The sequence below is a fragment of the Globicephala melas genome, chromosome 17 (assembly GCF_963455315.2).
Source record: "Globicephala melas chromosome 17, mGloMel1.2, whole genome shotgun sequence".
NCBI classification, from domain to species: domain Eukaryota; kingdom Metazoa; phylum Chordata; class Mammalia; order Artiodactyla; family Delphinidae; genus Globicephala; species Globicephala melas.
The window spans coordinates 14,418,273-14,430,809 of record NC_083330.1 but is presented as its reverse complement, the minus strand read 5'-3'; the positions used below and the strand labels follow the sequence as shown (position 1 = coordinate 14,430,809).

Sequence of the window (12,537 nt, the reverse complement as noted above, 5' to 3'; positions counted from 1 at the left end):
CCCCCGCTCGCTGCAACTAGAGAAAGCCCGTGCACAGCAACGAAGACCCAATGCAGCCAAAAATAAATTTTTAAAAATGCATTCCAATATACATTAGGTGCAGACAAATACTGTTTGATTCCACTTATACGAGATACCTAGAATAGTCAAATTCATAGTCAGAAAGTACACTGGTAGATACCAGGGGTGGGGGGCGGGTGGGGAGGGGGAGGGGGAGTTAGTGTTTCATGGGGACAGAGTTTCAGTTTAGGAAGGTGGATGATGGTGAGAGTTGTACAACAATGTGAATGTACTTAGTGCCACTGAACTGTACAGTTAAATATGGTTAAAATAGTACGTTTTATATTATGTGATTTTTACCACAATAAAAAAAAAATTAAAAAAAAATTTTAACTGTGCGGTGATGGATGGTAACTAGATTTAGTGTGGCAATCACATCACAATATATGCAAATATCGAATCATTAAGTTGTACACCTGAAACTAATATAATGTTATATGTCAATTATGCTTCAATTAAAAAAAAGAATTTTCATCTCAACGCTGGGGAATATAAGACCACATAAGCATCCTTGTTCAAATCACGACTAACTCAAGCTATTGTCAAACTTTCTCACAAATATGAAATAAAGTTGCTTGTGCTGAGATTTATCTCCTGCTTTCTCTGAGATGGGGTAAGATGGGACTGGGGAGGGGAAAGGGGAGAGGGAAAAGCAGAAGAGAGAGAAAATGTTTCCTCCTTTAGATTTTAATGTGAATAACCATTTGTAAAAGTCAGTGTTGGAATGCTGGAAGAAGTATGGTTCTTGCGAACGAGGGAAAGTAAAACTGGTGAACTGACCTTGGCTAACCATCAATAGCTAGTATTTGCTGAGTGCTCGCTATGTGCCAAGGACTACTCCAGCTGCTTGATATATTTAACTCCTATAATCTTTACAGTAACTCCCAGAGGCAGGTACTATTATTACGCCCATTTTACAGATGAAGAAACTGAGGCAGAGTTAGGTTAAGCAACTTGCCCACGGTCACATACCAAGCAAGCAGTGGACCCAGGATGCAATCCCAATGGATGAGGACACCAACACGAAAGGAGAGTGGTTTGGGGCAGAGTGTGAGGCTGCAGGTGGGCCTCGGTTGAGGGAATGGCACCTGGGAAGACAGAGGTGACAACCTACATGCAGGTGAGAATGTTACGTTTACGAGACAGGGCGGGCGTATTGGGAAATGAGAGTAAAAATTAAATAAGGTGGGGCCACATTATGTAGTTGATGGAGAAAGTGTCTGTCCTTAACGTTTGTCTGTTTCTGACTTGTTTGGAACATTATTAAATACGGTTTGATGTTTAACCCTGTGATTTGTATTTTGAAAAATGCAAAGAAGCCGAGCATCTAGGTAGATGCCCAACTGTTCAGACTCATCCTTCAGTGCAGGCTGAAGATAGGAGGAGGCTTGCCTTCCATGCTGGGCTCCTGTGCAAATGAGAGTTCAGCCAGAGCAAGGCACTGGGGGCTCAATCTTTCTGGCCAGCTTCTCTGGAACCAGAAGAGCCAGGGCAGGGGGAGGTGGGTCAGTGGATGGTTACAAGCCATCCTGTGATCTTAACTAGGGCTCAGTGGGTTTCTGGAAACAGGCAGCCCATTTCTGGCACACTAACAATTCTAGCCAGAACTTACTGGCAAATGTCTTTTTATTCCTGCTCTGTAGCTGGTCACAAAGGGTCTCAGGGATCTCTGGTCAGAGGGGTAATTTCAGGATGACGACATAGATCCTGGACCTAAACCAGCTGACACTCAATGTGCTACATTCTAACTTACTTTGCTTGATGCTGGGGTCCTTTTAGAATTTCAACAGATTTTTTATTTTGTACTGATACCATAGTAGAAAGGCAAACTAAATGACAAAGATGCTGGAATTCAACAACTTTACAAAAGGATATGACATTTGCTTTATAAAAAGAAAACAAGTTGCTTTTTCCTCTTAAATGACAGAGAGTATATAAAATGTACTTCAAAATGGAATGCCCAGGAATTTCTCATTTATGTAACTCCTATTTAAGGAGTCACTATCTTACCTGGAAGAGGAAAGACAACCCAATCATGCTCACCCAACATGAATGGTTCTCCATATTGCCTGCTCATAGGAGTCATCCCAGAGCTTGAAAAAAAAAAACCCACTGCCACCTGGGTCCCATCCTCAGAGATTCTGATCTAATGTGTCTGGGTTGGGATTCGAACATGGGCATTTCCAAAGCCGCCTAAGTGATTCTAATGTGAGGTCATGGTTGAGAACTGCTACCCAAGATGCTGTGGGGGCTTCAGGGTAGCAAATGCCATTCACAATTTCAAAGAGAAAAATCTACTGTCTTCTATTTTTGCAGAGGCAGAATGTTCTGGGGAAGAAAAGATTGAACATGAAGTGAAGAGATGCAGGTTTTGACACTGGGTTTGTGGCTTAAGTTTTCTGGATCTAAATTTCCTTATTAGGAAAAGAATATCATTCGACTAGAAGACTTCTAAGCCTCCTTCCAACTTTGACATTCTCAGATTCCAGGTCTGTGGTTTGTAACTTTGTTAAAAAATACAGATGCCTTGGCCTCACCTGCAGACATGTTCATCTGACTGGTCTGCAGCGAGGCTGTACGTCAGTGTTTGCGAAAGCTCCCCAGGTGATTCTAATGTGCAGACAGAACTGAGCGTCACTGATCTCTGTTCTCTGTTGAGCCAAAGTCTTCAGACAGAAGTTGAGTTTGTACATGAGTGGGTGCATGTGTGCATACATGCGTGTGTGTGTGTGTGCATAGTGTGTACGTAAATACGCTTGGGGGTGCAACGCCAGCTGAGAGGGTGGTGGGAATTCACGTTCAGCCTCGTATTAATTCAGTAACATGGAAATAATGCAAACGCATATGTCCCTGCTGTCTTAATTAGTCCCTGCTGGTTGCTTTGTTCACGTGGTGAAGTGACGCCAACTGTCTGGGATCCTGGCCCATTTTAACTGCCTGTTGGCTTCACAGGAATGAAAACAACAGGTAAGATGGCCTGGAACAATAGTAACACCCAACATCCAATACTTGCACATGCCTTACAGCTCATCTAGCGCTTTACATATATAATATCACTTCCTCCTCCAAAGACAGAGATCAAGTTTCTTCCTTGAGCTAGAAAACCCAAGACTCAGGAGAAATTAAGCTTTTTGTCCAAGAACACGCAACCGAAAGGTAGTGGATGTCCATATTCTAAGCCAAACCTTTGAACTTCACATTCTTCTTTCCTATTTACTCCACTTCCCGCAACCACGTTGACCCCAAACCATCCTTTGGTGACCAGGCACGGGGGTCTGGTGAGGGGAGGTGCACTGTTTCTTTGGGGAGGAGGAGTGAAGGGAATGGGGCTAATGGTGCTGATTTTTCCTCTGCACCACATAGAGGGTCAAACCAAAAAATGATGGTGCTGCCTGTGAAGGAAGGCCGTTCACTTTGGTTAGAGGAAGGGAAGCAGGGCACAAGCCATGTGTGAAACCCATGTCAAGGGAAGGAAACCCAAGCAGGTTAGCTCTAGTCTTAGCTGTCGCCTTGTTCCTGAACAATCTCATTACTCTGGACTTTTTTTCTTTTCTTCTAAAAGTCAGTGATATTGTAACTAAAAAGATAATCTTCAAAGTGGAGCCAGATAACAGAGCAAAAGGCCAACATATAAAGATTTATAGAATACAGCTATGTCAGGTTAGACCGACAGATTTAATAACTGCCTTGAAGAGGCTCAAAATTTTCTCAGTTCTCAGATTCTAAAGCTACGGTTTGAGCGCCACCTATAGAAAGAATTCACCATTGGGAAGAGTCTAATTCTTTGCTCCATTAATTCAGGCACTCCTCAAAGAGATTGCTCTTTGAGAAGTTCTCATATATTTATGTGATAGAATCCAAATTCAGACTGATTAACATAGAAATAAAGCAGCAGAGGAAAATTCCAGGGAGCCAAATATTAAAGTATTTCATGGGGGCAAAACGAGTTTAGAAAACTATTAATGTAAAAAAGCAAAGTGAAGTTTTTAACATAGTTGGCATTCAGCACATGAGTGAAGAGCTTGTGCCAATAATCTAGTTTATCCTGCATTTGTCCTTGAGGACATATAGGAAAACTTCAGCGCAAGCCATATGGATAGGTTTGCAAAACTGTATACTGAAAGGTAGGCCATGTATCTTATTCTCAAAGGGTTATAAGTCTCGCCACTTAAAGGGCTGAAATAGTAACAAGATCACCAAGGTGCATGAGATATATTTAACACTGAATATTTCCAACACCTGAATAGAAGTAAAGTTAGTCTATTGAGGCTGGCTCATAAAAATCATTTTAGAGCTACAAAACAATTCTGAGAGTTTAATCATAATACTACTTAGAGCTTCCATAAGAAGGATTTGAAGACTTCAAATTGAAGTATAATGAATAGGTCTAAGCTTCTCCACTAAGCACTTGAAAACTGACTTACCAGAGTGCCATGAAGGCCTGGTTTTATCCCTTCCTTCAAGAGACCTCCCTCCTCACCTCTTTCCACTTCAAAGGGATTCCTGTGTATGAAAAGGCATGAGGAAATTCAGAGCATATGAGGGTCAGGTAGTTCATTATGAACATCTATTCAATACGCTAGATGCCGTATAAATAGAGTATAATGAGTGAGGCCATTTTCATAATAACGGGCTATTTATTTCCTGTGTCTGATACCTTGGATTGATGTTGGGTAGTTGTGTGGTTATTTAGAGGTCAGATAAATTAAAAAAAAAAAAAAGACTCACAGAAGAATTGAACTTCTCTTCACCTTGTTAATGAAATTTACCTTGGAAAGCAGCAAGAGACCAGAGTTTTAATCAGAAAACTTATGGGTCCCCAGGTTGTAAAATGAGGATGTCTACGCCTTCTTCACTCAACGGATGTGAAGATTAAATTGAGCTAATGTGTATAAAACTCTGGGTGCAGTGTCTTGCATAAGACAAATGCTCGATAAATGTTATTTTTCTCTTTCCTCCAATTTTGTTCTAAATTGCAATGACTTAGGCAGAAATTCAGTCCCTCTCATCATGACATAGTGTATTTCTCCCAGCTAGCAGAGATTTCCATCAAGAGTGCTTAGAGTAACTTGTGTTCCTATGTTCTCACTTTCCTTAAAAACAGATCTGTGTTGATTCATCACACGGTCATTCTTTAGTTCTTATTGGTAATAGTTGGTGTTCTGGGTAGCCCTGAACTCCCTGGTAATATTTCTATTAACGAAGAGGATTTATTCTAATGAAATATTTGATGTCAGAAATTTTGTGAGCACAGGTAGAAACAATCATCAAACAGAATATGGCTTCCCTATTCATTCTTCAACCTTGGTCACAGACTCTGTCCGCCTCTCTGGGTTAGATGACATCTGGTCTTAGTCAGCATGGGGAGACCCAATCTCTTGGGGTGATTCACTGTCCAGAGGCTCAGCATCTACCCAAGATCTCTTTTTTTAAATTAATTTTTATTGGAGTATAGTTGCTTTGCAATTTGTGTTAGATTTTGGCAAAGTGAATCAGCTATACGTATACATATATCCCCTCTTTTTCGGATTTCCTTCCCATTTAGGTCACCACAGAGTATTGAGTCGAGTTCCCTGTGCTCTACGGTAGGCTCTCACTCGTTAGCTAGTTTATACATAGTCATCTACCCAAGATCTTGATTAAGCTGCCACTCGACCCTTCCTGATGGCCAGTTAGGAGGGGCCCCAGGGATGGAGCTTTTTCCTCAGATGGAACCAGTCTCTGATCTTTCTAACCTGACTATCCATTTCATATGTCTGATATCTCGAACGGATGCTGGCTAATTGGGCTGATATTTGGAAGTCTCTGAGAGCACCGTCTTTTTTTTTTTTTTTTTTTGTGGTACGCGGGCCTCTCACTGCCGCGGCTTCTCCCGTTGCGGAGCGCAGGCTCCGGACGCGCAGGCTCAGCGGCCATGGCTCACGGGCCCAGCCGCCCCGCGGCACGTGGGATCTTCCCGGACCGGGACGCGAACCCGCGTCCCCTGCATCGGCAGGCGGACTCTCAACCACTGCGCCACCAGGGAAGCCCAGCACCATCTGTTTTAGTTGGAGGAAGCCCAAGCAGTGATGAGAAGGCCCAGCTTGGACCAGTTAGACACTGCTCAGTCAGGGGAAAGATGTCACAGTGGGCACTCCATGACGGCTATGGAGAAATTCTTTATACATAAATGTACATTATTGGACATGTTGAAAAGATTTTACGTTAGAATTAGAGAAGCATGTGAGTCATGGTGCAGAAAAGCTGTGTCACTCACCTGCCCAGGTTGTTCACAGGCTGTCTGGTACCTGGCCTGCTGGCACAGTTCTTTGACCCTCTCATATTTGGGCAAGTGATTGGACTGTTGGATATTCTTGTTGGATTCTTCCTTCTTACGTAGCAATTTCCTTTGACAGAAAGGGAAAAGCTTCTTCTGTGAGAAGGGATCTGAAATGACCTTCGCTGAGACCTGCCTGTTCTTTTTCCTTCCCTGTCACATGACTCCACATTCTCCAGGCAGCAAGAAATTGATATCAAGGGTAAAACCACAGGAACCCCACATTTCATGAGTCCTTTGCAAAAAAATTACCAGCTGGGAACTATGAGGACGAGAGGTCAGGGGAGGAAGAGTCATTTCCTCCAAAACCATTCATTTCAAAACTATGGGCAGAAACGTTTAGCTTTCCAGGCTTAACGTTCTTTTCTTGTTAAAAAGCAATGATAGAAATGCTTTTCTCCCTCTCAGTGTAAGTATGTAGGAAAACAAAGACCCTGGGCGTTATAAATCAAAAGGGCAAACCCAGAAGTGACTCAGGAACAGTTACAATCTCATAGATTTGTCTAGTCAAAACTAGTAAAGGCACATAAGGAAAAGAAGGAAAAGGGTGTCAGGCAGAAGATGGGAAAGAAGGTTGAGAAAGTCAATTGACTGGTCCAATTAGGAAGCGAGGTGGAGAAATGCAACTGTCAATCCAGAGCCACGTAAGGGCTGTGGTCCCATCTTTGCAATTCTGATGCAACAATCCTTACTCTGCTGGCCAGGGAAGGATGAGTCGCAAATGTTCAGTCTTATGACTAAGTTTACGAAATCTGCATGCTTAGTAAACCAAAATAAGGGGAAAAACATTCCCAGCAGGGAGAGCTGCCCACTAGGACTGGTGCCCAGAAGCACCCTAGGAACCAATAATTACCCTCTTTCCACGAGGAATGTATCACGCCAAATTTTGGCCTTCTTGTTTGTTCGAAACCTGAAAGCAAAATAATAATATTTACTGTTGGCATTTGGACGTTTTTCCAAACGGATCTGTGCTAACAGTTTATTTAAAGCAACACCTCTCACTTCCCCAGACCAGGACACAAGGACTGCATCTCCATTAATACGCTATTCACAAGGGTGATCCTCAGGTGCAAAGGGTATTTTGCCTCTACTTCTGCCAGCTGCTGCCCAGCTCTGGGAGCCAATGTGCTCAGGGCTGGCTCAGGGGAAGAAAACTGACGCACCTGTTACCTGGCTTTTCCTGGTCCAGGAGTTTGAGGACAGACTTGCCGTCTATGTCAGGAGGTGCGTCGAGCCCAGCAATGTCCAGGATGGTAGGGGCCAGGTCAATGTTTAGAACAATCTGTGGGACTCTGCAAAGGGACAGATGGTCACGCCCCAGACCCAGCACCAGTGGAGGGTGCCACCAGGGCTGTTTTCTCCATCCCAGGACTCCCTGGCCTTCACTGCTTCTCAGCCTCTCATCTGGTCCCCAAGGGACGGTGGCTGCATCTGGGAGGTGCCTGAGTGGTCAGCAACCAGGGCCAAGAGAAAGATGAACTGGCTGTCACAGGGCTGGAGAGATGCCTGCACCCCGGAACTCTGGCCACACTGACCGACAAATTGTGGCCTGATATTTGGTTTTTGTAAGCTGTGTATTTTCTTCTGAAACCCAATAGTCCACCACTCCTCTGTTGAACTAGGGCTCCGAAATCAACCTTCTGAAAAAGGACACAAGGTTTTTATACTTGAATTCAATCCATGCTTCCTAGTCTTGCAAACATAAAGCCTTGTCACTCTAGATCTGACACTTCCCCAGGGGTTTCCAATGATCTGGAGAGACAGGATAACATTCTCCAAAGGAGTCCTTCTTACTGCCATCCCCTCGTCCCCAGGATGCAGTGGAATGCAGCTGCGGACGAGACTCGTAGATGAGACTCAGAATATCTGGGATCTGGGCCCCAAGGCTGCCACCTCCACGATCGGGGACTCTGAGAGAGGCACGTACCCTGTCTGTGGAGCGTCTTCATTGTGAAATCAGGGGTCCAGGCTGGATGGTCTTTAAGGATCATTCCAGCTTTTGAATTCTACTTGCACTCTTTTCTTTTACTCTTTCCATAATTGTTTCATGTACATGATCTCATTTTACACAAAACATTTTTTAATGATTAAAAACACATTTATTTAAGTGGTTGAGTTGCCTCCATTTGAATATTGCCTATTGCTTCCATAATAATATCAGAAGTTTTTCACAGATGCTTTTTAACGGGCAGCACCTGCTATATCTCTACTAACAGTTACACGAAACATTTTGATCGGTAGGGCAAATGAAACCCATTTTACGATGGGAATATCTTGATACAGAGGGATGCAGAGACTTGCTTAAGGTGACAGAAATGGAATTCCAGTCCTTCAGGCTTCTTTTCTTAAAATTTATTTAAACTTTATTTAAAGTTCTTAAAATTTAATTTTCTTTAAAAAATTCTTTAGTAATAATTAAAAAATAAAAAACAAGGGCTTCCCTGGTGGCGCAGTGGTTTAGAGTCCGCCTACCTATTTAGGGGACGCGGGTTCGTGCCCCAGTCCGGGAAGATCCCACATGCCGCGGAGCGGCTGGGCCCGTGAGCCATGGCCGCTGAGCCTGCGCGTCCGGAGCCTGTGCTCCGCAACGGGAGAGGCCACAGCAGTGAGAGGCCTGCAAAAAAAACCCCCAACAAAACAAGAGGAAGGACTGGTTATTTTTAAAAAAAGACTCAAAGAAGGTAAGGATAATGTTCCTAAAGATCACATTCTGTGTCTGTGCACACAGCCTCATGCATTCTGGTAAATTTGAGAGAATGAATCACTGATACAGTTATTTTTCCTTTCTCTTGAAAGAGTATACTTTAGTTAATTTAACATGTGGCAGAAGTGGGGGAGGGGTGGAGCAGGGAGGAGGTTTTTGTCTTCTGAATTACCAACCTACATGCACCCTTTTTGTTTGGATGAAAGGAAACCAGAGCCTGAGATTGGTAATTGAATTATCTCAGACGTACACGAGCTATGACAGCTGAATGTTGGAAACAGAGAAATACGTACATCGATCCTGGTTCTACACTTGGACCACGAATAAAGAAAGGCACACGGATATCAAAGTCATATGGCATGGATTTCCCCTTGACCAGTCCAAACTGCCCGATATGGTAACCGTGGTCGGCAGTGTAGATGATGTAAGTGTTCTCCAGCTCCCCCGTTTCCACAAGCATATTATACAGCTGAAACACAGCACAGACACCAGTCAGAAGCAATTGTGATGGCGTAAGATGACAACAGTGCTGCCATGATTTCACCCAAACCTTTTTCCCATTATTTTTAGAAGGCAAGAGTTGCTTTAATAAGGCCAACAAACATGTACATTACCCACATTTTCCAGTTGCCTGCAATCCTGGAGGGAAAAAGTCTAATAACACAGTGGATTTTGTATAATATGTAACTTTTGTGAGTCTGGTACGTTTTATTTAAAGGTTTTGTTTGCCTATTTGGAAAAAAAACCCCCACAAAACAACCTCCACCACCAAACTTTAAGGTTTTACTTTGAAAAATCCATTTAAAAGCAAATTTGACTATCATCACTCATATCTAGTTATCAAGGGTTAAAAACAGGCTATTTCTGAGCCCGATCCAGCTAGATCCAGCCTTCAGGCATGTCTTGTTTGGCTTATGTTTTAAAATTCGGGAAATTTCAAATAAAATATTTGTATTTCTGGCTTCTTTTAGAAGTCAGAGGACTTGATACTGGATCCACATTCTTACACAACAAAAATTAGTTGAAGTTGAGTAGTTGCTCCCTGCTTTAGATGGGGGCATTTAGTTTCAAGTTCACCACAAGCCCCACCATTCCCTATTGCCTTATACTGGATCTGATTTAGCTACTTACATTATTTGCTTAATTCCTGAAGGTATTTGCAGCTCTAGCCCTTGATTTATGATGTCTTGATTTGTATCTCCTCTCTGCTACTGGCTCCACAAGAGCCAAGCACGGAGAGGTAATAGAAAGGGGACAAGATAAGGGAGCAATGGTGAATTAACAGAATACACGCACACTCTCTCTCTTAAAATGAAAAACAACAACTACAAAAACAGGATGGGCAAGAATGGGTCTACGTAAGGGGAGCTGGACCAAAGCCTGTCACTGAGGCAAGTTCGTGTGCTTACCCTTTCCACAGAGTCATCCACTGACATCAAAGTCTGAAGCCGTTTGCGATGTAGAACGTTTGTGAATTCCATGTGGATGGGCAGCATGGGTCCCGTGTACTGCATTATCCAGTGTTTGTCCATATTTGGTGCATAATTATAACTAGGAGTTCTGCAAATATTCAGAAACGAGTCTTACTATATACGCTTTTCAGCCATTTAGAGACATATCTCAAGTTAAAGGCTGTGAAATAACAATAACAATTTAGGAAAGATAATTTAGACACTGCTAAAGTATTTTTTTCTCCCATATATCTCTCTGTGTTTATATAGAGATCTGAAGTCCGCACCACCCCAAACAGCGCAAGCCCTCTGAAAGTATACGGATTCAAACTTAGAAGACCAAGACTGGCAGCTAAAAATCTAATTAGTGCAAGTTCCTTTGGGTCCTTTGACTAAAATGTGTAAAAACACGTCAACATGATTGTGGTCATGTTACAAATCTACAGATAAAACTCAGTAATGTAGAAGAGAATGTTCTCATGGTGATATTAACTCGAAAAATTTTATTGCTAATTAGGCCATGAAATATAGTCACTGATACATTATGTGCAATGATGAGGAATCAAAATTGCAATACATTTTCTTCTCTTGAATTTACTAGGGTATTTTATGGATTACTTACATATCTAGTCTCTATGAATTTTTCTCATTCCTAACCTTGTATATAGATACCATTAATTAATTAATTTTAATTTATTATTATTATTATTATTTTTTGTGTGGTACGCGGGCCTCTCACTGTTGTGGCCTCTCCCGTTGCAGAGCACAGGCTCCGGATGCGCAGGCTCAGCGGCCATGGCTCACAGGCCTAGGCACTCCGCGGCATGTGGGATCTTCCTGGACCGGGGCACAAACCCGCGTCCCCTGCATCGGCAGGTGGACTCTCAACCACTGCGCCACCAGGGAAGCCCAAGATACCATTAATTTAATTGGATTTTCTGGAATTATAACCAAGTCTACGGCAATATACATGCTTACCAATAGAGCTATTCATTATAGACAAATCAATATAGGCGCAGGGCATAATTTTTTGTTAACTATAGGGAAGTGGGTTCTGTTGTTCTAGGACAGGTGGTTCAAGCCTATATTTAATCTATTGCAGAGATCCAAGAGGTGTCCATACTTTCCTTTGGGGCCACACAAAGCACGTCACTTTCTCTTTGAAGTATTCCCCAGCTCCCTGGACCATTAGATGCTGCTACCTCACACTCGCAAAGAACATATCTATGCTAGAACAATTCTCACAGTGAGAAATGTTTGTTTTTCATTTGACCTCTCGGCCAGACTATAACGTACTTGAACCTTTTCCTTAGCTGATAAGCATATAAGCGTTGTTTAATATTAAACATTAAATAAATACTTAATGTTTTATTAAACATTTAATAAATGTTTTATTAAACATTTAATAAATATTAAAAACTTAGTGAGTATTTACCACGTGTCAGGTATCGTGCTAAGTGTTTTATTCACATCAATTCATTTAATTAGCTCAGCTCTTCTGGGATATAGTTTTATCATTCCTACTTTACAGCCGAGAAAACTAAGGCTTAGCAAAGGTAAATAACTTTCTCAGGTTAATAAAATTAGCGGGTAATAGAACGAGGACTTGGTTCCAAAGCCCATTCACTTTAAAAAAATGAAAAGAAAGTAGAACGAGGGGAGTTTCCTGCATCTGAGATTGCTCTTCATATGAACCACAACTGTGCAAAGAGCCAGTCTCACAGAATAAGCAACAGTCTATGTTGATCGAGAAATTTCATTACCAGTCTCTGTTCTGGGGAGGATCCTATCAGTGAAAGATGGTGGATAATGACGACTGAAGGTGACCCTGTGGCATCATTTATTATAAAACTGGAGAAACAATCAGTCGCTGTGAGCCTGGTGAGTCCAGGAGCCTCGACCGTGTTCCAGTGGTTCCGTCATGGAGGGAATTTCGCATGGGGGAACTTGGAGTTTCTGAGATGTATGATTGTACACAGGGGTGTTTCCATGAACACAGGGCTCTA

General features: G+C 42.4%; 1 protein-coding gene across 9 annotated transcripts in view; it reads right to left on the bottom strand.

Moving 5' to 3' along the window:
* SULF1 (sulfatase 1) overlaps positions 1–12,537 on the bottom strand; it is a 161,289-nt gene that overhangs the window by 26,873 nt on the left and 121,879 nt on the right. For all 9 annotated transcript variants that reach the window (XM_060287339.1, XM_060287341.1, XM_060287334.1 and 6 more), the window contains 5 exons: positions 10,490–10,640; positions 9,374–9,549; positions 7,540–7,668; positions 7,230–7,286; positions 6,317–6,446 (listed from right to left, as the gene is read on the bottom strand). In XM_060287339.1, coding sequence (XP_060143322.1) covers positions 6,317–6,446; positions 7,230–7,286; positions 7,540–7,668; positions 9,374–9,549; positions 10,490–10,640 — 643 coding nt within the window. The remainder of the gene's footprint in view (positions 1–6,316; positions 6,447–7,229; positions 7,287–7,539; positions 7,669–9,373; positions 9,550–10,489; positions 10,641–12,537) is intronic.